Raw genomic sequence first — 26,552 nt, 5'->3', positions numbered from 1 at the left:
CTGGACAAAATCCAACCCAGGATATTGCTGCAAGGCAACGGTGCCGGCTAATGAGCCACTGTGCCACAGCAGCGCCTGCTTATTAGCTTCAATTACAGGTTACTTACAGGTAAGTTGAACAGCCGGAGACTTGTTGATGATGGTGCAATTACTCAGCCCCAAGTAGTTGTTGATAATTCAATTCCCCTATACTTTACTTTTCCTGTCTTTAACTGTACACGGTTGCACCTATTCATTTATATCGCTATGCAATTCATTTCATATCTGCTGTATGTATCTCTCATACCGAAGTTAAAGTTTTGACTTTCCAGCCCAGGTGCTACTGAATGGCCTTTGAGCTTGAATTGAATCATCCGTCTGCATCTCTATGACAAAACGTTGCCCATACCTTGTGCATAATGTTTTAAAATGTGCTTCATCTGCAAATACAGTTCTGAAAAAACTATTCAACCTCTGGCAAATATCTGTGTTCATTTTCTTTTGACCCAACAGAAACATCTGTGCATATAACCACAAGAAAGAGCAGCAACGTTTCACATAAAATGAGTCAATTCAGCAAGAAATTGTTGTTCATTAGAGAGGCTTACCAGTCTTATTAACAGGAGAACTTTTGAATAAAGAAAGACACTGAGTTGAGAGTGAGAAATACTCGTACATGTTGGAGTTACTTCATTAGTAATATGGAAAAGGATCACATGGGTTGTAACTTTAAATATAAACCCTTTGGAGAAAAAAAGGGCATCTTTATCATTGCTACTGATTGTAGGCTCCAGGCCACAGCCACTAAAACATGTGCCTCTGATTAGCAGCCAATTTGGAGCCCGGCCAAATAATGCAACTATGAATGATTAACCTCATGTAGACATGCAGAGCAGCTTTTAAGGTAGCCACATAGAACTGCCATGAAAAGTGCTTTAAAAGGTAGGATGGGACTGCTCCTCTATGTTGAACAAAAAAGATACAAATTAAATTTGATTGTCCGCGTTCCTGGTAACACCATCAAGCAGGAACATCACTGCTAAGTTAGCCGTGGTCTTCCTGTGCTTTATGTTTAGCCTTAAACAAAGGATGTGTCATTTTAACCTATTCTTTACACTGTGCTCCTGAGCTTCCATCAGGTGACACCTTCAGGGCTTCTGTAAACACAGAGGCTTGAAAATCAATGAGTCCTATCCACCCCAAAGGCTTTATTTAATTGTTTGCACAGCAGGCGACCTGTCTGACAAACCGGTGGACCTCTGGAATTAAACAGATTGGGACTGTGTTTGGAACTAGGCACAGTGCTAGGCTTTCAACCCAGGCAGGGGTGTGTGTCAGTGTGACCAGACGAAGGCTACATTAATGAATGTTGTTTCAAATCTTACACTCTGCAAATGTTCTGAATTAATCTTTGCATCAACTGTATGTGTGGAGCGGTTTATTCGAGAGATAAGAAGAATTAGTGGAAGGGTAATGTGCAAGAAGTCTTCCACACATAACGTCCGTGTGTGTGTGTGTGTGTGTGTGTGTGTGAGAGACACTCGTCAGGGGGATGGGTGGGGTGTGTAGAGCTATGGTAATCTGCTGGATTCACACAGGCCTTTCTCCACCCTGCCCGAGGCGACGCCACACCAAAACACGCTGCCCTAATCATCAGGTCAAGGGGACTGACACCAGGAGATAGTGGAGGAGCAGCGTTGCATTGGTGGACACACTTGTGCCCATTAACCTGTCACGTTACACCACATATCATTAGAGGAACCACATGAAAGATGATTATAGGGCAACATTAAGGCAAAGTAGTTGGCCATGGTGACTCATGTTATTTTAATTTGGTTGATGTATGTGTTTATAGTCGGGGTTGGGCTATAAGACATAAAATGATATCAGGACAAAAATGTAAATATGAGTCAATATTGATAATTATCACATTTAAAGACACTTGATAAACAGCAAAACAGTTTACAAATCTTAGGTAGAACAATAATGTGTGATATCTCCTCACTGTGCTTACACAATGCATCTAAATAGATAAATACTGAACCTTCAGCTTACAGGTGGCATATAATGATGCATTCTGAATTTTACTCAAGCTTCCAAGATTAGGAAAAGTGCAATTCACTTGTTTGTAGCCGGCAATGTCCACAAGTTCATGCTCTGCCGAGGAGTTTTACACATAATTGTAAATTTTTAGAATAACTGACTCAAAAAACACGATCATAAGGGCCTTAACCGAGATGCAAGGTAGTCATCTTGTCTTTGAAAACACTGAAACTATAGTCTATAAAAGTCCCTGTGGACTTATGAAGTGTGAAATATGTATTCCATATGTCTGTGCTGTATTTTGGTCATTTATTCATTTTATTTCATATTCATACTGATGTGGACCTAAATCTGAAATAAACGTTAACTATCTTTGCTTAAAGCATATTTGACCGGTTGATTAGTTCATTCACACACTTTATTTTGATGTTTGCTGAAGTGTGTGTGTGTGTGTGTGTGTGTGTGTGTGTGTGTGTGTGTGTGTGTGTGTGTGTGTGTGTGTGTGTGTGTGTGTGCGCATGTCTATCTTTAGTTATGAATGCCAATTTTGGTTCAATACCATCAATGTGACGACATTATGACTTTGTGAGGACATTTTGGATGGTCCTCACAAATTCAAAGGACAGTTTGAGGGTGAAGACCTGGTTTGAGGGTTAGCGTTAGAATTAGGGTTAGGGTTAGAGATGTAGTTATGATGTTTAAGGTTAGGGTAAGGGGCTAGGGAATGCTTCATGTCAATGAGTGTCCTCACAGCTATTAAGGGACGTGTATGTGTGTGGGGGTGTGTGCACAGTCACAAAAGCTACCTTTAACAGCTTCCCCAGGCTAGAATTAGTTCTTCCATGTCAGCAGAAAGGAGCAGGAGCAGGAACTCCTGCTGCTCAGAGGTTAATGTCTCTGACAGCGACCAGCCTTGGGTCTGAGGAGAAAGACAAACTAGTGACTTTAGAGTTTGTTTTCCAATAAAAAAAACACTTTCAAAACACAGAGTCTGACCCACGGTCTTGAGGTTTGTTGTTGCAAACGCACAGCAGAGCTCTGCAGAGCTGCAAAAAAAACAAACCTGCAAAGCACAATCATATCTCTCTTGTAGGCAATGTGCGTGTGTCTAATGTGTGCATGAGCTGTAGAAACTGACTGTGGCTGCGTGGACAGTGACAAACTGGAACAGGTTAACTCGTTGAGACCAATCCGGAGCAGTGGGGCCGTGAGGCAGCGGCTGTAGTCCCTCCCCGGCTCGCAGTGAGCGCAGGGAGTCCGGGCTGCTAAATGCTCCGGCCTCAGAGGGACGATGGTGGAGGGCTGGTAAAGATGGCGGCGGCGCTCTCCGAGGATGGGAGGTACGGACTAAATTGTGGCCAGCAGAGCGCCGACAGAGTCACCGTACTGCACGTCAAGTTGACCGAGACAGCCGCGAAAGCCATAGAGAGCTACCAAAACTGTGGGGTGAGTGAAGCGGGACCTTCCCAGGGTTTTTAATGCGAGGCGGAAGAGTCGGGACCGCTCGGGCTGACACGGCTCGACTCAAGCCGGGGAAGCCCGACTGCCACGCACAGCTAATGCTAGGAAGTTAGCTAAGCTGGTGACAGAGCGACTCTCTGCTTGTTTTATTCCGTATTCGTGTTTTGTGTCCGTAAATAAAAACACGGGAGGAGGTACGTGAGACTTTCGCCTTCTATCCGGACCTGGTTTTACGAACTGACACGGGTTATTTATCGCAGAGAAGCGGTGGGTAAAGTTAGACACTGCGGTTAGCTTGTGTTAGCTTTGCTGGACAAGTCCATTTTTTTTTTTATCCTTCTTGCCAAACGTGACTTTTAACCAAACTAGGAAAGTGGAGATTTCTGTAAGATGAGGGTTTAACTCAACAGCTCGGGGAACTGACGTGAACTTTAATTCACCGAGGTTGTTAGCGTCCGACCTCACCAATTAAAGCTAATGTAACTTTACTAGCAAGTTAGTGGCCTTAATTCAATCATGTCTGACTAGCCAGTTCACCAGGTGGTTAAAAGTTGTGGTCGTTCCTAAAACCGAACATTACAACCTAGCATGCACAGCTTGGGTTTGTTTGAGCTCGTTTATTTTAAATCTTTATTTTCTAAATGTTGCAGTCAACCGAGCTTCCACAGTGAAGCTACACAGGATGTGAGCCATTTATTTTTGGACTTGCTTGACAAATTTCTGAATTTTACAAGAGGGTTGTAGGCCTGCAGGTATAAATATATGACGTTTCTGAACAATAAATTCTCTTATTTTAAAATAAGCACAATATAAATATTGGCTCAAATGGTAGCTTTTGTCATTTTGGTCCAAATACAAGATGTTCGTATAGTTTTAAGGTCTCAACAAACCCCCTCGTCGAATGTTCAGCACGTCGACTGCACTCACTGAGGAGCCTTTGTGCCAAGAGGACACTGCATAACTGTGCAGATTAAATATAACTTGTTAATCTTGAACTGCACAAATGGCGTAATCTCGTAGAGGTGCCACACAGGTGAACTAATCTGGAGAGAGGTCCCTGCAGCCCTGAGTCGACGAGGCCCAAAGCCAGGTTACCTGACCTCAACTCTGCCAACAACAACGCTCTTACATAACTCTGTGACAAGGCCCAGGTCTCCTATGGGGTCTGATGCACTGTAGCTAGGCATGTTCAGAGGTCTCTGCCACAGCTTTTTATGGCATGGAGTGTGTGTGTCTGTATGTATGCCACACACACACACACACACACACACACCCCCATCCCACGTATGTGAAAGCTCTTCTCCCTGTCAGGCCCGTGTAATTCATCAGATGTCCTCAGAGGCACCCTTGTTTGAAATGTGGATATAAAACTTGATTTCAAATGATAATTTCAGCTTTCTGTCCACGGGCGACCTGAGTCATCATGAAGTTGAAGGAATTCTTTTGTGACAGCCTATGCTACAGCCTTTTTGGATGTGGTAATGTTGGTCTGTACGCTGCATTGAGCGGCAGCCTGCCACCTCTTGCTGACTGAGCAGGCAAAACTGCCTGCTTTTTGTTTCTCTCTCCCTCTCAGTAATGTGTGCCGTAGCTCAACCAGTCATCGAACTATGGAAGCTGGCTATCTTTGTCTTTCTGTGGTGATGTGAAATGTGATCAGAACTCCGTGTGTGGGGACTGGTTGGTGTGTGTGTGAGTGTGTATGGCTAGTGGGGGAGGGAGTCAGTCAGTGGCCTGAAGTAGCCTAGCTTTAACTACCATAACCTAGTTAAAAGTCTACATTTTATCCTGAATGATTTGCATCTTGTTTCATGTTTGAGTTGGTAAGCATGTCCAGGAATGCAGAGAAGCTGTTCTTAATAAAATGCACATTCCACTCAAACCAGTTGACGTTTTCAGAGGTTAATGAATCCATTCTTCTGTCGGCTTCATGCTTGTGTAGAAGTTAGGAGTCCTGTGCTTTCCTGTCCAAATCTATAACTACACCAGAGCTGCCACAGCATAATTGTGACTGTCAACTCCATTGCAAGTAACCACCAACACAGACCTGCAAACCCTCGCAGCCTTCACAAATCTCTGCTGTTTGACTCATGTCCAAATTCCAACATTTGTGGCCAGATAAAAACCAACAGTTTTACCTTCCTGCTACCTAAGAAGATACAGGTGAAGCTGACTCATGTGGTCCCTGTGTAGATTTAAAAACTTCAGCTTTCAGACACTGAGCCCAGTGTTGGCTGCCAGTGGACTGTCATTAAGTGTCTGTGGCCGACAGTTACCTCTGGCTTCTGCAGCACTGCTGGTGGGGCACTAGTTGTTCTTTTATTGGTTTTTTGTCACAATGAGCATGAGAAATTAGTGTCTGCCTCTCCCCATTGTTCTGTCCAGCAGAACTTGACGGTGCCTATTTAGAGTGCATCAGACTATAGCAGAATTTTTATTGATCAATAGAAAAATAACATCCCCATTTTTGATAACTGATCTAAAATTTCAGTCTTAAAATGTCTTAACATCTTGCATATGATTCTGACAAGTTAAAAAAATAATAGTAAACGATTGGAATATGAAGTTAATGTTAAATTACTTCCATACAATTGCATTCGTGTCATTAGCTTTTGGAAAAACATTTTTACTGATCAGGCTGTTACAAAACAAAACCAAGCTGGAACCAATCACCAATAATGTAAACTGTGCAGCCTGGTCAGAATTAATCAAAGCACTTTCAGCCAGTGAGTCCAGATGTGTTGTGTTGGCTAACGTGGCCTCTACTTTCATCTAAAAATAGCGACTTCTAGAATGAATGAGTTAATATTGTGTCAGTTAATGCTTCTTTCATTTAATGTGGGAAGGTGCATGTTCACCAAGGTCTCAGTTGAGAACAGTACATTTAGTGCTTGTTGAAACCTGCTGAAGATTTACAAAAAAAACAGAATCCTGCTTCACCTGTTGCAAGAAAATGCTAAACTTTTAAACTTGTGGCATGAAGTCAGAGAAACAAGCCATAATGAAAGCACACATGCACATATTACTCTTGCATTCACACAGCTCTGTGTAGTCATGTTCAGTTGAATGCCAATAAATTACTCATTTACTTTGTAAATATTGCTGGGACTCAGATTTTCCTTCATATCCTTTGCACTTTTTGCCAATATGGAAATGAAATGGGTTTTTAAAAAATTAATAATGGTAATAAAATGCCTTGAAGTATTAAATATAAATTATTGAAACCTAATATTAATCATTTAAATAATTTTTCAAATAAAAATGCTAAATCTCAATAGTGAGGATTTGTACATTTGTCAATTCTGTATTGTAAATTTCAGACTGGTGGTTAGACTGAACATTTTAGCATTGCCTTTTGCTGTAGAGAGTTGTATATGCCACATTTAGCAGTTATTCGGTCAGTTAATTCAATAATTACCAAAGTAGTCTTTAGATGAATCAATAAAGCATCAGACGCATCCTCAGTTTATGTCCTTGGCATGACACCGGCCTGTTAACTGATATACAGCCCGGTCAGAATGAGGGACATTGTTTCTGTCTGCTCCGCTGGCTCTTCAGGTTTTCTCTTTTCGCATAAACTGCCCTAGTCACTTTCTTTCTCACAGACATCGAAGGTATGTGCATGTGAGCCGTCAGGTAGCTGTTAGTGTTAGTTTTTACACCATGTTTAAGTGCTCTAACTTTAATAGAATATAAAGGTGCAGTCAGCTTTTGTCAGTGCTTGTTTCGAGGTATGCTTGGTGTAATGGGACCCCAAGTCTCTGCTGTTCTACACCCAAATGTTTATTTCTGAAAAGTAAATGGTGTAACATGTTCTACACCACTATTTTGTTATTATGGTAAAGTGGAGCTGTTTGTTAACTACCCAACTAGCATTGCTCTCCATGTATCCCTTTACAGTAACAGTGACAGTTCAAATAAACTCTTGCTTTTATTCCCTTTCAGAATGTACCTTCTCCACGGCCAACAATACAATTCAAGGGACTCCAAGGGGTAAGTCCTTTACCCGTTGTGGAATGGGTATAACCCAAATTGTGTTTGTGATTGTGAGATGCTAGATTAATTTAGTTTGACAAGTTATTTATATATTCATAAGGGCATGTTTTAGTTTGAATCTGCTGAGTTACATTCATTATTCTTTGAGATGCTGCTACACAATTGTCCTAAATAAAACCACAGATTCTGTCTGTTTGTGTCACCATTATTGGCCCATTATAGCTTGATCACAACTGCATCAGTTGCTTATTTGTTGATTGAAAAAATACAGTAATTTTCCTTCACAAATACAGTATTAAAATGGCAACAACACAGTCCCCGGAACTTGTTTCCCCATTTATCAGTGTTCATTCAGAAACAGTTCGTGTTTGTCATATTTAAAAATTATAGATGTTCCATCTATAAAAAATGTTTCCTTCTCAATACCAATACGGTCGATACGGAGTACAATCCGTTAAACCGATGACTGGAATTAAGTAGCTCTGGAAATTACCACTTCTTCACTGCTCTAAAAACTACTTGCCACTGGCAGAACAGCGGAACTGCTGTTTTTAAAGCGGCGTAGAAGTGATTTTCGGGGGAAAGAAAATTGCAGTTTTATCTTGGTGAAACTGACATTAGTAGTTTAATTTGGTAGTTTAGTTGTAGGAAACTAGTTGCACTGATTGTATTCAACAGTTAATATGACTCGCATGCAGCCTCCCTTTAGCTGCTGAGATCTCAGATCTTCCTGTCTCATGATAACTCCTATGTTTACATGTAGACAGTATGTGAAGCTATGGAACATTTTAACGCTAAGGAGAAACCCCAGGCAAGGTTTAAACGTTTTTACACGCGGTTGGGTTAACCAATCGTGTTTATTTGATCATCCAACTCAGCTCAAGTTGTTTTCTCCGACACTTAGGAGTGCATGTATACTACAAGTTGTTAGTCTTTATTTATGTGTGAATTTTCTTTTTCACAGCGCATTAAAATTCCCAAAACCAATTCCTCGTCTGACACCTTCAACAGTTTTGATTTCTACCTGTCTAATGTGGGCAAAGACAACCCTCAGGGAAGCTTTGAGTGCATCCATCAGTATGTGTCGAGGTAATGGTAATCACTCGTCAGCTGAATCATCTGTTAACTGTCTTAACCACACGTTGCTGGAACGTAATCCCTCTCTGCCTCACATTTCTTTCTCATACTCCCTTTTTGTCTCCAGCTCAGGGGCCTCACACCTGGCATTGTTGGCAACAGTACAGGACAAGGTCACAGTGTGCGCCACTAATGACTCCTACCAGGTGACCCGGGAACGCATGACCCAGGCCGTGGAGGATACACGTGAACGTGGGACCAAAGTCATCAAACCCGGGGGCCAGTACAGAGGTAAGTCAGTCACGGAGGTTTCCCTTATCTGCAACTGTCACAAACAGATGCCAAGTTATATCCCAGCTCACCAGCCCGGCTTTCCATTCACCTCTCAGCACCTCTCCTCTCTTTTCAGACTCGGCCCCTTTTTTAGGGACTGAATAGGTGAAAGCTGACAGCCTCAATCTATTCAAAGCCATTATTGCAACTGCCTGAGCCATTATGCCTTTTCAGCCCTTTCCAGATTAGCAGTCTCACTGATAAGGGCCAAACGTGTCATATGAAGGTTTTTACGTATTATAGATACATAACTCGCCAAAATTACACACTAAATGTCGGAAATTACCAGAGTATATTCACCAGCACTTAACATCACTTGCAACCAATCCGGACTTGTTTCCCTTATACTTGATGAACATCAGTGCATGTCAAACACTTTCCTGTCCGCTCCACCTCTCGGTGCCTGGGTTTGAGTCACACAAGCTGGACAGAAAAGTTAATCTTTGATAATCTAATTTGGCTTCACTCTCTCCACCCTCACTCGTATGTCTTATCCAACTCGGTGCAGGTCAAGCAGAGGATGTGCAACAGAACAAAGTGCTGATGTAATGTCTTGAGCCAAATGTGTTTTTAAACTTTCCTTCCGTCCTGCTTTATTTTCAGCATCTGGGTATTGTAACTTTCTAATCTCTGACCATATGGAAACAGTTTGGATGTTAAAGATCTTTTAAACAACTCAACAAAACAGAATTCAAAATATGTTGTTCTGTTAGTTACAACTAGGTATGCATATATTACACAGTCAAGTTAATCGGCTACTGTTATTGTAAACACATTGGATTAAAGGGCACCAACAAAAAGTAGACATTCTTCCAGACTTAAGGTAAAAATCTTTTGACAAACATTCTAAATTAAGTTTTTCTTTCTTTTCTTTTCTCCAGTTTTTATTTTCCTGAGGTTTGAAAACTTGAAACTTTGAAAGCTCTAAGGATTCTTCTTAGAGCTTTCTCCTTAAAATGTCTGTTAAGCATAATAATGAAGTTTCAGCCTTAGAGTAAGTCTGTATGCATAGTGGCACATATTTCTAGTTTCATATGTAGTCAACATGCTAATGAATGTAAAGATACCATAACCTGTTTGATACTTGCAAGCCAAACAGAAACCTCAAAGCTGCAACAACCTGTGGTCACTGTTTATTCATATGTAGATGTCTCTATTATGAACATCCTGACTGTTCTAAAAGTATCTCACAATTAATAAGTTATCAATGGTAACTATATCATATGACAGCCAGTTAGTTAGTTCTTGTCGAGGACTGAAGTTTAGCCCCGTTCACTAAACGTCTGATGCAATTTAACAATTTAAAATCTCCTCGGGCCTGTTTTTCTTGGCTCTGGGGATAGATTTGCATACACTGCCCCAGATAGAAACTGGGAAACGAAAGGAGCAGCAGAGAAAAGGGGTGGAACAGGAGCTTGTAGCAGCTGGTTTTGCGCGAGCACCCTGTTTACGAATGCAAGGTGGGCTTTTAGTTTCTGGTTTTCACAGGCTGTTAATTTCAGGCAACAGCCCCTAATGTGTTTTTTTTTTTTTTACCTTGACTGTATGAGAGCTGCACAACCGCTGTCTTTTCAAAAGCTGTGGCACTTAACATTCTAAGCTACTTCACTCTTGATCTCTATATGTTCCATATGTTCTAATATAGACTGACTATTTCTGAAGGAGGAAACTTAATTACTTAAGCTTTTCACCTGCAGCAATCTGTCACTGGCCTGTCAACAGCGTCTGAGAGCCTGCGTCTCCTCACATTGCTCCTCGATTTCTTTTTGACATGGGTGGGGGGGGGGTGACTTTTTCCTTACTCTTCCTCTCTCTAACCTTAATCTCTTAAAGAGCTTCAGAATTTCATAATGACCCTGAAGCAGATAGAGAAATGTGCAGGCGCCCTGACTAAGCACATGGCTCAGCTTCACAGAACAGAGGCGTTGATACAGAGAATCTACACAATTCACTGTAGTTTGGTGAGGGATCCTGTTTCTTATGACTGACTCTTTAACATAAGGTAATTTGGGGACCTCTTCACTTCAAAAACTCTAAAGGTAACTGGCAGGATAAAAGCAGGTAGTTTCTGCGTGAAATTTGTTTAAATTAAGATGTTAGGAACCACTCTTTATTTTGCCTCTTTTCACCTGTAGATCCAATCACCAATGTTTATTTTGTCCACCAAGGAGGTTGTGTTTCGCCTGCATTAGTTTGTTTGTTAACGGGATTACTCAAACTGCTCACCAGTGAGATGGTGTTTTTCATGGATCTCTGAGAATATATACAGTAAATAATTATAATATACAATTTGGTGCAGATCCAATTACAAATCTTGATGTGTTGAATTTAAATGTGGTTTCATATCGGGGCTTGGTGGAGGCAAGTAGTCTACTGAGTGCCATTCTGGAATGAAAATAGGTTTGACTTAGTCATTTCAATCCTATCTCATTTGCTTGCAGTTTCATGCTACATATCCTGGGATTGACAGTACATTTTTGCAGGTGCATATGTGTAGGCCAGTTTCAGTCAGTTGAAGATGGTACACAGGAGAATTGAGCAAATTCCTGGCAGAACTGTCCAAATGTTAGAACAATGTATGATTATTAGCTGCGATGCAGATAAGATCAATGTTGCCTTTACCTTCTTTCCCTAGGAAAACGAGTCCATATCCGTAAGCCTGCAATAACAAACACAGAGGTGGTCCCCGAACGCAAGCGCTCCACACCCATCAACCCAGCCAACACTATTCGCAAGTGCCTTTCCAATAACCCTGTGTCCCAGCGGCCATTCAGGGACCGCCTCATCCACCTGCTGGCACTGAGGCCCTACAAGAAGCTGGAAGTGCTCGCCCGTCTGCAGCGGGATGGTATCAACCAGAAGGACAGAACCTCACTGGGGACTACCTTGCAACAGGTACTGTGAGGCGTCTTGTTTGTGTTTTTTTTATTATTTTATTTTATATATAAATATTTTATTTTATATATACACACACACACACACACACACACACCTAAATATACCTTGTCAATATTTCCAGAGTAACTTCGAAGGGAAGCATTAACACATCCTCTTTTGTAGCTTTACTAAAGTTTATATTTAGGCTTTTGACATGTACATGGGTTCTTTAAGTGTCTAATTTGATCCCTGAGGTCCTTTTACTCTTCGATGAGAGATCGAGGTTTACAAATCTGCCGGAGGAAATCCGCTTCATTATATAAAGGCTTCATTTACTTAGAAAAGAAACCTCCAACTTGATCGTTGAACATTATTTGCATTCCCAGATGTTTGCACAGGAAATGTGAAGTTTCTTTTCATGTTTTCAATATGTATTCTGTCATTGTTTAACTTTGTGTGTGTGTGTGTGTGTGTGTGTGTGTGTGTGTGTGTGTGTGTGTGTGTGTGTGTGTGTGTGTGTGTGTGTGTGTGTGTGTGTGTGTGTGTGTGTGTGTGTGTGTGTGTGTGTGTGTGTGTGTGTGTGTGTGTGTGTGTGTGTGTGTCACACAGGTGGCCAACCTGAACCCCAAAGACAACACATACTCCCTGAAGGACTTTATTTATCGTGATGTCCACCGAGACTGGCCTGGTTACTCTGAAGATGAGAAGACCCAGGTTGACCGGATCCTAGCTCGGTACAGAAACCGTCCGTTTATAGCTTAAAGACATACCCTTTTAAACTAATAACATTTAAATTTGTATAACTTAAGTACTGTTCAGTATTTGTACTAGTTTAAAGTGATAGTCTACACCCTGAGGGTAGAATTTGACTTTACCTTCACACAGTTAAGTTAATGTCAGTCTGAAACAATGTTGGTTACAGTGGAACCGACGTGTTAATGGGAAAGTGTTAAAACATAAACTAGCTCATGTAGTCCACAAGTAGGTTTTATGTTTGCAATAATAAGAATTTCCCCATGATTAACTGTGAACTATACAGTATAACACATCTGCAAAGTAATTTCTCTTCAACATTTCAATTCATTCATTTTTTACTATCGTTAGTGCACTTGCTGCGTCGCTGCTGCACAAAGAGCTGTTCACCTGTTTATTAAAAATTCAGAGAAGCTTGACTCGGTACGCAGCACGAAACCAAAGAGTCAGTTGTCATTGCAGTTGTTGTGAACGCGCTGTTGTCGTGTTCACAAGGTTTCTTATTTTGACGACTTCCACATGCAGCTGCTACATTAGTTAATTCATGTTTGAGTGTACCTCATCTCCAAACCGCACCAAATTCAACATTGCACTTCCTTGGGCCCTTAGTAATACACTTAACCAGTGTGAAGCGGATGAGATGAACAGACACACACAGCCAGTGATTGCTGGAATTGGTAGATAGATGTTTGCTTGCTCGCAGTTTTATTTCGCTGGCTGGCCACTAGGGTTAGGCTGTATATTACTAAAAAATTATGTATGTCCTGCATGACCTGTGAGTTTATGATAAGGACACTTTGGATATGCAAACAATTGCTTTAATAAAGGTGTGTCTTCCTCAGTAATGTAACGATAGCAGAGCACTGCCCTTTCATTTCTGTTCCCAACTTACTCCACTCTTCCTTTCTTTAACAGCAAATTAGGTCTTCCCACTGAGACACAGTCATCAAGCAGTTCTCCCAAAGACGGTGCCCCCACATCCCCCCAGGTATCTTTACAAATTGCCACCAAGTCACACACCTGCAGTGAAGTATGACAATTTCTGCTAAATTCTGGGTATTGTTTTCTGACAGAAACGGCAGCCAGACTTTGACTTCATCGACCCATTGGCGCCCAAGAAAGCCCGCATCTCTCACCTCAGCAATCGAGGGCCAGCTGCATCTTCATCCTCCTCCTCTGACCGCCATGAGGATGAGGGCAGCCCCAGCTCTAAACGCTCGTCCCTACCCTCCATCACCTCGGGCCCTCCCACTCATCTCCCCATTTCTTCCCACCCTCCCGCACCCTCTCATCAGCAGCCCAGCCCAGCCTCCAACACCAACTCTCCAAGCACCCCGGAGGGCTGTGGCACCCAGGATCTGCCCATGGACCAGAGTTCCTCTTGTAGAGACCCTTCACCCAGCCCCTTCCCCTCCGATAGGACCCTGCAGGACCGCTTTCTTCAACCGGTCCCAATTCCAAGAACAGCCTCCTCCCCCAGTCCTCCTCCCCGCACCTCACTCACAGTTACCTCCACTGTCATCACCAGCCCTCCTTTGTCCAGCAGCACCAACAAGAAGGTCAAAAAGAAATCCAAGAAGCACAAAGACAAGGATCGGGAGAAGGAGAAGGACAAAGGGAAACAGACGGAACGAGGCAGCAGTAGTCCTCCCAGTGTGACAGAGCTGGCAGAGGAGATTCCTAAAGCCAAAAAGAAACGCAGTGCTGAGGAGGACAAGAGAGAAGTTATCGAAAAACATCCTCACAAAGATCAAGGTTTGTTTCTGGCTCATTTATTATCTGCATAATCATACTTCCCAAGAACAACCATAGCAGCTCTTTTATTGCATGTGTAGTAGAGCTGGGTATCGCAACTGATCAATCAATTAAATTCTGATCCTCAAGGTCAATTAGTTTCAGTTACCATTTGGAGTCCACATTAATTCAGTGAAAAATATTTCAGTTACAATACCAATTGTACCATTTAAAAGTGATTCTCAGAGAATTGTTCAAACAGCCTCTAACATAACATGTTAAAGCTTCCATTGAGAAGTGCCTAATCGGCAACGCAGAATGACCATGTATGGATCTTTAATGTAATATAAACAACTGTCAAATCACCCGGCAGCCAGTCTGAATGAAACACACATAATGTGAACATCACTCAAACCCCTGGAAAAGCTTCTGTGCAGTCACCTGCAGTGAATGGGAAGAGAAACAGCCAAAAATGTGGGTGAGGCAAATGCTCCACAACTGCATACAGTTTGGACCTTTCTACTTTACTCAATGTTTATATGTTGTATATCAATAATGAATTTAACTAACTATATTTAATGGAGAGGGGGTTTTCATACTGACAACCCCCCCAACCACAGAGAATTAACAGGACTCCTGTGGATCATACAAGCCTCATGTAGCTAATTGTTCAGCCCACAGTTGACTTGCAGGAGAAGATAACTGTAATTGGCAAACAAGCTCTGATAAACACAGTGTACACCACCACTTGCTTATCAGATAGCATACAAATGTAGTTGATAACCTTGACATTGAAATGTCTAAATATTTTTACAGTTTTAGAATATAGGACTAGGTGGTGAATATCCCTTGTACGTTTTGAAGGTTGTCTGCACAATTTAAGTTAGCAACTAACAGTAGATTTTAGCATTACCTCTCTGCCTATTTACACTAAACGTCGTGTGTGTGTGTGTGTGTGTGTGTGTGTGTGTGTGTGTGTGTGTGTGTGTGTGTGTGTGTGTGTGTGTGTGTGTGTGTGTGTGTGTGTGTGTGTGTGTGTGTGTGTGTGTGTGTGTGTGTGTGTGTGTGTGTGTCAGCATTGGCTGTCTTGTGACTGACACACCTCCTCTGTCTGACTTTTCAGACAGTTTATCTTTCAGACTTTGGATTGTTGTTCACCAGGTTTCAGTGTTTATCTCAGTTCTGTATTTTACAGCCTGACCATCTTCCTTGATTACACTGGATTTTGGCTCTACATGTTGATATTAGCTTTTCTCTGTGGTCTTTCGATCTGGTTGACCTGACATTAAAATGCTGTGGTTGTTTTTTGTGACACTTTGCTTCCTCATAGTCTGTGTTTGTATTGCTCTCTTTTTTTTTGATAGTTGTGACTTGACTTTTCCTCTTCACACTGCAGATTTTACCATCTGTCTGTTGGTGATAGATTTGACTACACTTGTTATGGCGGTTGAGTTTGGGTTTCACTCATCAAAACAGTTGCTGACTGTCAAATATTTGATCGGTATATTTAACTACAGTGTTCACACCAGAAATTCTGTAGAGGAAGAAAATTCACCTGTGTAACAACAACTATATATATATATATATATATATATATATATATATATATGAAAATAAAAATGTTATCGGACAATTTAAAATATTTTTTTTTGCAGTATCCCATTTAAAAAGCCTCCAAGTCCCACTGTCTTTTAATTATAATTTAGTTTCGTGTGACACGTACTGATGAATGAAAATGATTTTTTGACTATTTTATATTTTGGCTGTTGATCATGCAGCTAAATACAGTCATCCATCTTTGCATAGTGTTGATACTGTGTATTATGGATGTATATTTAGATTCATACACGTTTCTCTTCTCCTCGCAGACTCTTCTGACAAACAGAAACCGGTCCAGTCCACTGAGTTCTCCTCCACTATTGAGATGCCTGACTATGTAGTGTGAGTAAACTTCCTCTTTTTACACATTGTGACCCTCTTGACCTTTTTCAGGCCTCATTTCTTCATTCAACACTATGAAGACACGTTGAGAAATATCTGACTTGCATGAAACAAGATGGTGATAACGGACACAAACCTGAGAATTAAGACTCAGGAAATTCAGGAATAAAACCAGATGTGTTGGATTTGTGCAGCCTGTTGTTTTTCTTACATGACTCCACATGGCCTGTTCTGTTCTTTCCGTGTCACTGGGACATGTTATCTGTTGCACATCAGAAACAGAGAAGCTCAGCTGTTCTTAAACAGCGTTCCCAACTTTCCTCCAATTTTCATTTATTCCTTTTACACTACCCCTTTCTTCCTGCACATGTCTTAATGTTCTTTTCTGTGTTTACAGGAAGTACATGCCCTTAATGTCCATGGACCAGCGGCAAAGCTTCAAGGACGACTTTAATGCAGAGTATGATGAGTACCGCCTGCTGCACGCCCGAGTGGAGAGCATCACCCGCCGCTTCACCCAGCTGGACACCCAGTGCCGGAAGCTCTCGCCTGGCACCAAAGAATTCCAGGTCATTTTAACAGTTGGCTTCATTGTACTGCACTGTATGAGATGTTATCATTAAGTCCCCGTGTTATCTCATAATTGTTTCGATATTTGGCACTTGGACACTGAGTACACATGTTCGTTAATTTTTGTATTTGTACTTTACATATTTTTAGTAGTTGTTATAGTTGACTTGTTCTGCAAGCCAGTGACGTCTGCAGTCACCAGGCAGCTCACTGATGGTTACTGTTAAAAGTGTAAAACTCTGGGCTTTGGCTCAGGGTCCTGCTGGTGTCCCACACAGTTTACCACACAGAGCTTTGAGCTGTTGTCAGGCATTAAGGCAAATCTTCAGAAACTGTCCGCACCCAATTTCCCCAACATTATCCACATTTTGTTATCCAGGCCCTGGTCATCTCACGCCTTGACTATTGTAACTCCCTCCTGGCAGGTCTACCTGCTAGTGCCATCCGACCTCTGCAGCTCATCCAGAATGCAGCAGCTCGACTGGTCTTTAACCTACCTAAATTCACTCACACTCCGCTCCCTTCACTGGTTACCAGTGGCTGCCCACATCCGTTTCAAAACATTAGTACTTGCGAGTACGTGCTGCGAAAGGATCGGGTCCAGTCTACATCCAGGACATGGTCAAACGTTACACCCCAGCCCGTCCACTCTGCATCTGCCAATCGACTTGTTGCTCCCTCACTGCGAGCTAAACACTCAACAAAATCACGACTGTTCGCTGTCCTGGCTCCTAAATGGTGGAATGAGCTCCCCAACGACATCAGGACAGAAAGTCTACACATCTTCCACCGCAAACTAAAAACACACCTCTTACGACTATACCGTAAATAAAAGTTTATAATAACAATTTAGTAGCACTTAAATGGCACTTACTTATAGCACTTTGTAGTTTGGCTTTTTTTGAAGAAATTGTACTTTCTTGATTCTTGTCTTTCTGGCTTTGTACCCTCATGGTTGAATGCACTTATTGTAAGTCGCTTTGGATAAAAGCATCAGCTAAATGTAATGTAAAAGTACAGGCGAGGGGTGGCATCTGGAATCTCTCTGTTTCATTTCCAAGTTGGCGTCTTTTTTTAGGGTTAGTGGGGTATGTATGACACCTCTTTTTCATTCTGAGATATTTGTATTCCTCCAGTTTGGTGTCCGTCACATGTTAGAAACGTCATCAACAACTTGTTTCTTGTTACAAAATGAGTGAATGCAATAGTATGTATGATTTTGCATTAAACATTCAAACCTAGTAAACTCTATTTTATTTTGAATTTTACAGAAAGTGCAAGAGGAAGTCTTGAAAGAGTACAAAAAGATGAAACAAGTAAGTACATTCATAGACGCCTGTCTGTTTATGATTAGGTTTTGTTTTTATCGACCACAGCAGTAGCTGCTGGGGGGTGATGACTGGTCTGATCTTTTGTGAACGTTTGTTTTACAGCACAACCCCAACTACCACGAGGAGAAACAGCGTTGCGAGTACCTGCACAACAAGTTGGCTCACATCAAGCGGCTAATAGCTGATTTCGACCAGCGCAGAGCCCAGGCCTGGTGCTGAGAGCATGGCACACGACGTCTTCACTAATCAGTATTGAGAACGGAGTGTTGAACCAGGAGGGGGCGTTCTACCGGCTCTTGTTTTTGAACACCTCTTCAGTTACTGCCTCCACAATACCCCCCCACCCCTCCTTCCTTCTTTCCTTCTTTCCTTCTGCCCCTCATCCTTTTTCATTCCTTCCTCCTTTTCCGATCTTTGATTCCACAGGTTTCATTGTTGCCTGAGTTCTTGAAAATCTCACTTTTAATTTTTACCCCTCCCCCGTCCTTGGCTTTCTCAGAGCTCCTGTTGAAATTCAAACCACTGGATCAGTGGAAGGAGCTGCCTGCATGTGTGAAGGTTTTGGGGGGAATAAACTTAAACTCTTCTAACTTTTGAAGGACTTATCCTGAGGCAAAAAAAAAGAACAAAAAAAGTATTTTTGAGCATCAGAGAAAATATTAACATGTATTTAAGTAAAAAAAAAAGAGGGAGATCTATTTATTTTGCGACTCGCAGTGCAAAAGATGAGTCCACAGATGATATATTGTTTAACTTTTCTTGAAAACAATGCAAAAAAAATTTACAGCGGCCTTATGTGTTTTGACTTTGTGAAGCCATTTTGCACGCTAGATTAATTATGTCTTCTCATTAGGCAAAGACGTCTCTCCTGGCTCATTTCCTGTCTCCTCACACAAAACTATGCTGGATAACGTTTTAACAAATCGCTGTCGTTTCCGAGTTCGAGGCTAAAACAGCAGGAAATGAGACAGGACGGAGAAATCTCTAGAGCCGAGTGAGACGCATCAACAGTATGTGTGCATGGATTGTAAATTTAGTTGTAATGACCACAAGGTGGTGGGTGGGGTGAATAAATGGAGTATGATCCCTCCCATCAGTGGGGGGCAGTATTCCCTGCACCAACAGTGTTTAATGTGCACGGTGCATTATGGGTGCCTTAAGGTGTTTACACTCGAATATGTCGAGTTGGGCCGACCCTTAGGGGCCACAGTCTACACAAAGGAACTACAACTGCCTGGAAACAGGTGTGTGTGTGTGTGTGTGTGTGCCTGTTTGTTTGTCAGCATGTATGTGTGTGAGTGACAGAGAGCGAGCGAGAGTAGTTGCGGAAGGAAGGGATGTTGGGTCTGGAACGAATGTTACAAATTGTCTGCGTGTATGGTTGTGCATTATGTGGAGTGACAGAAAAAAAAGAGAAAAGTGGAGAAAAAGTGAGAAATATGAAAAACGACAACAAAAAAAGCTGCTACAGTGTTGAAACCAGCCAGAGCACTCAGGATCCCCCTGGCTGGAGTAACAGTACCTGATCTTAACTGAGGAGACGTAGAAGATCCTTGTTTTCCAGATTGTTTCACATGTAAAAACCTGGAAAGGACCACGGCTGCCTCTTCAGCTTTATCCTGCGGCAAACAGTGTGTTTTCTGTTCTAGAAAGAAGCAAAAACTTGTCATCCACCACAGGACTTAAATCTGTATCACGATGTTTCATTTATTTGACTCTCAAATTGAGTTGTGCAGAGCAGTGAAGGAGTTCAGAGTCCCTTTTTTTTATTTTAATTTTTTTTTGTGTCAACATTGATGCAGATTTAGTTCAATCGGTGGGTGACTGACTTAATCTTTATTTAAACAAGGGAAAATTTGTTTACAAACCTGTGTTAGAATTGTTTGCCAAAAATTAAAGACTTTTCTGGTACAGTTTCCATGGAGTACAATTTCTGATTGGGGCTTAATTAAAAAAAAGACACTAAGAACCTGGAAGAGTCACTGGAAAAATTAAAGACCCTTGAGTTTAGGGATGTGAAGAGGAACGTAGTCCATGTTCCCCCTAGAAATATTAACACTTCAGTTCCTTCCTGGAAGTTTAGTATAAAATATGTCTGTCCTGTACTGGAAACAAAAAGTGGCACAAACTAGAGATTTAAGTTAATATTGGCCACATTCATTTCAATCTCATACTTTGGTTTGGGCATTCAGTCAAAGAGTCTGTCTCTGCAGTAGACGGTCGGTTTTGATCTGCTGTCGGAATCAATTCAACGTAATCACAAACTCTGTTAAACTCGCTTGATGTCGTTCAAATTGTTTTGGACATGAATATCAGCACTTTTATTTCGGACGTGTCACAACAGCCGGTTAAAAAAATGTCCACAAGAGTTGAGACTCTACTTGAGATGCACACTTCACTCTGTCTGTGGGTCCAGGGTCGGTGTTTTGATCCATTTGTCCTGTTTTCCCTCGGTAATGGTCATTCCCAGAGGTTAGAGCATCGCAAAGGGCAACTCTGACAGAAAGAATTCATGTTGGAGGCTTGGGTGTTTCACAAAGCCGTCAAAGTGTTGTCCATTGCCGCTGTCCTCTCAGCCTTCCAACGATTTGTTTTAATCCAAAACAGATGAACATCATGAATTACAGTAACTTATCACAGTGGAAGGAAGCGAGAGAGAAAGAGGTGCTCCAGCTCTGCTCAGACGAGAGAAACCACTGAAAGTCAAGTGAATTCTAAGTGATATCTGATCGTTCCCAGCTGACAATGTACAAGACATTTCAATAAAAAAAAATCACAAGTTTAACCTGGAAAATGTCTCATCTTTTTTTCATATCTTTTAGTCATTTAAAGAAGCCACAATAATGTAAGATTGGAAGGCATTAATATGAACTGAGGTCGGCAGTGACATAAGAATATCTCCATCCTGACATCTATGTCCTGCATATAATCATACCGTGGACATTGATCTGTATTTATTATTTCTTTACTTTCATATCGTCTTGAGGGAAATCTAATGCTTTCCCTTGCACACTGGTGGAAGAAGACACTTCATAAAATGCTGTTAGTAAATATGTTTATAAATGCACAGTGTGCAATGTACTGCCACTAGGGGTCTCACTATCCAAACCTTATCTCAAATGATGGTATGATGAGAGTTGTCTCACTTCAGTCAGGTTCTCCTGATCAGGGTTCCTTCAGTGTTGAGTGTTCAGGAGGTCTTTACTTCAAAATAAAGGTTTCCCGTGTTTCTCTGACAGACACATGACAGAGGAGCTGTGAGCAGATCTGCTGCTAACGTTGGCTTTGATTGTCTCTTTGATCATTTCAGATCCAAACATCGGATGTTGAAAACTCTTTATCCTGTTCAAATATATCATTTAAACTACCAAGATTTAAAAGGTCTATTGTAAAAATGTGGCTTACAACTGGACTAAAACAGTATTTTGACAGCTTTTAGCAGACGTGTATACGAGGACGTTAGAAATGGACCTTAGTAAAACACAGGTGTTACTAATCACATTCATTAAGGCTTTGTCTAAATAGCCTTATTGAATGTGATTAGTAACACCTGTGTTTACCTACTACTTTATGTCAAAATGGCTGCCGTGAAACGACTCTATTGCCGCGTTCCATTCAACCTCAGAGCTTGGAATTTGCAACTAGAACGCCCCCTCAAGTCAGAATTTCGACTCAGAAGGTCGGAGGAACCTCATCACCCCCGACTTCGAAATCCAAGAAGGCCCCTCCGTATATCAACAGTAGTGAAAGCTGTAGTTTCCACTGTTTATTAGTGTTATTATTCGTAAAATGTCATAATGTATTATTATGAACCGTTTTAGCTAACAATGGCTAGCTGGCTAACATAAAAAATGTTCCTGTGCAACTGGAGCGCCATCAGCTTGGGTTATTCGGGTGTGACGTCATTCTGAGGCCCAAGCTCCGAGGTGGCATATTATCCTGGTTTAAAATTTCCGGAAAAAACATTTTGCATGGTGTAATTACATAACTCTGGAAAAATATATAATGTATACATAAATAATTTGAGTCTAGTTATTTTTAGACATTTTAATGCAGAGGAGTTTCATATTAAACCTTACAATAAAAACAGTATAAAACGTAGAATGGAGTTTTAACACCACCTGTCATCAGGGCCAAAAACACAAGTTACAACTGCATTGATCTCACAGAGGCAGCAGGGATTGCTTGAACCAGTTGTATAAACTAACCATATATATATAATGTGTTTTTGCATGACAACCATTGGCAGAATAAATTAAAAACATTTCAAGCTCTCTTGGGAGCCCTCTACTGGTCACATTAGCAGGCCCTCAGGCCCTGGCTGTCAACAGACATGACTAAGGTCATTTATCCAATTCAGCTCGTGTCCACAGATTACACTGTGTACTCAGAACTTTTTTATAAGTCTAGACGGATTCATTATGGGCTTTTTCATGTACCGTTTGGCTCAGTCGTTAGTTTACCAGGAGCTTATGCTGATCTTGATTCTTACAGTTATTGAGCACCAACAGAGTTAACAATCATGAGGGAGAAGATGGTGATGGTTCTGGCTCTGTGACCTTCTCTGTGAGAAACGTCTCAAAGTTATGTCGTATCTCAAGTCTTTACAACTGAAAGACTGTCCAATGAAGAAACTAAATAATGGAAACATTGCTCAGTGGTAGAATGCTTTTTATTTAACAATTACAAAGAAATGGAATTCTCATTCAATTAAATTGATCCGTCTAATCAGTATTCTAATAACTTGGTATCAGTGCTGGATTAACTATTGAGCAAAGCAGTGCACAGCCATGGAGCACCAGACCAACTGCATATCAGTTGCTTTTGTTAGTTGATAACTGGAGGGAGCATTTGAACCACTAAAGTATCAACTAAATGAAGTGTCTTATAATTTTAGATTTAGCTGTCTTGTACATGGCCCTGTGTCAAAATCTAGTTTTCTGACCTTTAACTTTTGAGCTTGTGCTCACATAATCTGCTTGGCTCAAATTTCATGACAGAAAACCAGGGCTCAGGTAGAATTATTTCAGCTGAGGTGAACTGTTTTGTTTTGACATAAAGGAACATAAAGTGTATGTTGTAAGAACTCTTCATGATGGAGACCTGCTGCTCCTGGTACAGGCACAATGCGCAGGGATGTGGTTTGGAGGTTAGGGGGGTAATGCAGGTTAAACAGCTTATTATTTTCCCGTGTGTCATTAACAGATTAATCCCATAGACAACATGACAGTTCCCCAAAAGTGAAGCCAATGTGGCTGCAGTATAGATCATAAATGCTGCATCCTCTATGTTAGCGGATCGGACATGGACAAACTACAAAATAAAAGTACATATCAAATAAAATGTTCTCAAAGATAGTCTCGGACATTTCAGGTCCAATGTACGTCCAATTGTTCACATTTTCTTGGAACTTAAGTTTTAATTAGTTATTTGATCAAAATTATGTGAAATTGATCAATTGAAATTGGTCGAGCATGTGTATTGACTGGTCCTCACTAGTGTGGCTCCATCCCCCGATTACTACTGTGCAGACTCTGGCTCCGAATGCAAATGGCTATTTTAGCTGTGTCCCAATTCAAGGGCTGCCCCCTTTGGAGGGCTCAGTCTACATGGCCTTTGTGGACAGTGTAAATCGAAGAGGCTGAACTGAAATGAGACGGTCAGGTCAGCAGAGGATGTCGTAGCTTTGTTAGCTACTTTGAGCCACTGCACTTGCACTGCAGCTCAGCCACCCACATAGCTATATTGTTAGTTTTATCATCGTCATAGGTTGAACGATCCACACGTTGGATCCTTTGTAGCTCAGGAGGAGAAGGACTCATTTGCCGGCCACATTTGAAGGACCTATTAAATCTAAATGGGACAGACTAGTCAAGTTGCTGTGATGCAATGTCTTTAAGCCTCTGAAGGATATGGCCACTGAATTGAGACACAGGCTGTGTTCGAATTACACTCACTCATTAACGCTTACTTCACTATATAGTGACTTTTATGTATCGGCAGAAGAAAAGGACGCTTTCGGACACAACTCAGCATATCTTCTCTGCACTGGTAATTATGTCATTGTCACAGGATCATGACTTACAACAACAACAACGCCGGCCAGTGGAAAATCCCCAAAATAAATTGTATATGTTTATTTTACATTTAGTATTAATACTTTTAGGTAAAAAGCACGTTGAACGTCTTTATTAAAATGTAGAAATAAACGTTTGACGCCGTTTGAGCTGCTCTTATTTACAATTGTACGACAGGTGGGGCTGTATCTGCCTCCCTCTCTCCTCTTGTCTCCACGAGCGCAATGCATGATGCTATATATTGCTCAGTTAGGGAGCATTGGTTGTACACTACCTTTCACGATGCATTGTGGGAAACAAAACTTTCGGACAGCAAAATGGCAAACTCCCTATATATTCCTTAGTGAGTGATTTCAGGCACAGCCACAGAGATTGGCTTTATTTCTGGATCGGGGGGGAGGAAGTGGAGACAGGTCGTCCATCTTTAGATACAGTCTATGGTTGATCCTGTCCTGTATTCTGAGCTGCAGTGGTGTTACTTTATCACTTCAAGTACTGGACACTTAAAAAAAACAAATCCACAGTTTGTGCACGCGCTTGTGTGTACGCGCAGTGGCGCGTAGTGCCCCTTTAAGAAGAAAGTGGCCTGGCTGACGTCATCCTCATGAACATAATTGACAAAGGGCAGAGCGATCAGCTTTCTTCTCCCCCATCCACGCATCTTTCCTCTGTGTGTGTGTGTGTGTACGCGGCTCCAGCTCAGAACATGGCGCAGCAGTTTGTGCAAACTAAGATCAAAGGAGACAAAGTGGTGCTCTTCATCAAGCCCACGTGCTCCTACTGCATCATGGCCAAAGACGTGTTGGCCAAATACAAGTTTAAACCCGGACATCTGGAGTGCATTGACATAAGTGGCCGCAGCGACATGGGCAGCATGCAGGACTATTTCCTGGAGCTCACCGGAGCCCGCACGGTAAACACTGCACTTCACTTTAAAATCACACAACAATAGAAGAGAGTCAGTTTGACCAGTGTAAACAAAAAAGAGTTTTCATTCGTTTGTCTAACGAAAGTGAAACATGTTTTTGTTGTTGTAAATTACGTCATTTAAAACTCTTTCCATTCACCTCAAAGGCCAAACATAACCTGCAACACCTCCGCAATGATGTGGGTGTTAGCTATGATGAAAAACACTGTTAGAATCTGAATATATATTTTGTATTAGTTGTCCATGAAAGTCTGTTAGGAAATCAGGGCGTCTTCACTAAAAGAACTGCGCAAGCATCACCCCCATGACTCAGCCTTTTATATCAAGCAACATAAAGTTCGTGACTGAACTCCAGGAGTGTACGATCAAAGGTTTAAAACTCTAACTGAGTGAAGTTATGATTAATGTCTGACAATATATGTGCAGGAGTGGGTGATATGGATGAATGTCTTTTATCCTGGCAGATGATTATTTTCATACTTATTCTGGATAGCATATACTGACAAAAAATACTTAGTCACATTAATGTAAAAAAAGTTTGGCCCATTCATTTGCAGCATCAATTGAATTAAAACACCCAGTTAAAGGGAAGGTTACTGTGGTTTGAACAGGGTGGGAAAATCTGTGATAGTAGACGAATGCATGTTGTATGATGGCCCTGAAGTGCAACTCACAATAGCAAATCACTATGACGACAATACAAAACATGACAACGACAAAACAAAATGGCTACTAAAAAAACACGACAATGTATCACAAAACACATCAAAATTTACAAAAAATCACTATTAACTCACAGAAAATGTTACCTGCTACTGACAAAGTTCTTCACTGGTTGGGCGGATGCACTGTCCGACTTTTCCACAGGAAGGAAACGCTGACAAAGCATGTTTTTGTCTCATATTGTGTTTTCTTATTTGTCGTGTTTATGTATTTGCTGTTGTGTTTTGTGATTTGCACTTCAGGGCTACCTGAATATTGTGGTATCATCATATTGCCTGACTCTGTGCATGACATTGAAAATCTGTGATTGCATATTCACCGGCTATTTTTCTCGTATTGATTTTTAATCTAGGTCCCTCGGGTGTTCATCGGTGAGGAATGCATTGGAGGCGGCAGCGACGTGGCGGCGCTGGATAAGAATGGTAAACTGGAGGTCATGCTGCAGTCTATTGGAGCCCTGCAGTGACCTGCCCCAAGCCCTGCAGGTACAGGATACTGCACAGACCCTCATGATGCATCTTTCTTTTATCTTGACACACACACACACACACTCACTCACTCACTCACTCACTCACTCACTCACTCGTATAATGTAGTTTGTAACAGCAGGCAAGGTAGGGAGGAAGGTGTCGCCTCTCTGAAGACCCAGAGCAAGTCATCAAGTGCGTAAATTAGTAGCAGTAGGCTCTCATTAGTGAAGGAATAAATAAACAATAGGGAATAAGATGC

General features: G+C 41.5%; 2 protein-coding genes across 2 annotated transcripts in view; both read left to right on the top strand.

Moving 5' to 3' along the window:
- The first annotated feature begins 3,197 nt into the window (after window positions 1-3,197).
- On the top strand, window positions 3,198-20,880 carry ell2 (elongation factor for RNA polymerase II 2). The gene is made up of 12 exons (XM_035151255.2): window positions 3,198-3,468; window positions 7,429-7,476; window positions 8,444-8,568; window positions 8,684-8,847; window positions 11,525-11,784; window positions 12,376-12,500; window positions 13,435-13,507; window positions 13,593-14,274; window positions 16,122-16,194; window positions 16,592-16,763; window positions 18,036-18,080; window positions 18,198-20,880. Exons 1-12 carry the CDS (start codon window positions 3,292-3,294, stop codon window positions 18,312-18,314), a joined length of 2,061 nt encoding a protein of 686 aa, XP_035007146.1. The 5' UTR covers window positions 3,198-3,291; the 3' UTR covers window positions 18,315-20,880.
- A 3,909-nt stretch (window positions 20,881-24,789) lies between these two features.
- glrx (glutaredoxin (thioltransferase)) overlaps window positions 24,790-26,552 on the top strand; it is a 6,318-nt gene continuing 4,555 nt past the window's right edge. The window contains exons 1-2 of the mRNA XM_035152572.2: window positions 24,790-25,085; window positions 26,176-26,308. Coding sequence (XP_035008463.1) covers window positions 24,879-25,085; window positions 26,176-26,289 — 321 coding nt within the window. The 5' untranslated portion in view covers window positions 24,790-24,878 and the 3' untranslated portion in view covers window positions 26,290-26,308. The remainder of the gene's footprint in view (window positions 25,086-26,175; window positions 26,309-26,552) is intronic.

The sequence above is a fragment of the Hippoglossus stenolepis genome, chromosome 3, assembly GCF_022539355.2.
Source record: "Hippoglossus stenolepis isolate QCI-W04-F060 chromosome 3, HSTE1.2, whole genome shotgun sequence".
Classification (NCBI taxonomy): Eukaryota; Metazoa; Chordata; class Actinopteri; order Pleuronectiformes; family Pleuronectidae; genus Hippoglossus; species Hippoglossus stenolepis.
The sequence above is the reverse complement of the archived record's forward strand: the minus strand, read 5'-3'. Positions and strand labels throughout refer to the sequence as shown.

Coding starts and splice junctions, on each gene's coding strand:
- ell2 (XM_035151255.2), top strand. CDS start 3,292: ATGCTCCGGCCTCAGAGGGACGATGGTGGAGGGCTGGTAAAGATGGCG. Junction 8,569..8,683: donor ATCCATCAGTATGTGTCGAG/GTAATGGTAATC, acceptor TTTTGTCTCCAG/CTCAGGGGCCTCACACCTGG. Junction 16,764..18,035: donor CTGGCACCAAAGAATTCCAG/GTCATTTTAACA, acceptor TGAATTTTACAG/AAAGTGCAAGAGGAAGTCTT.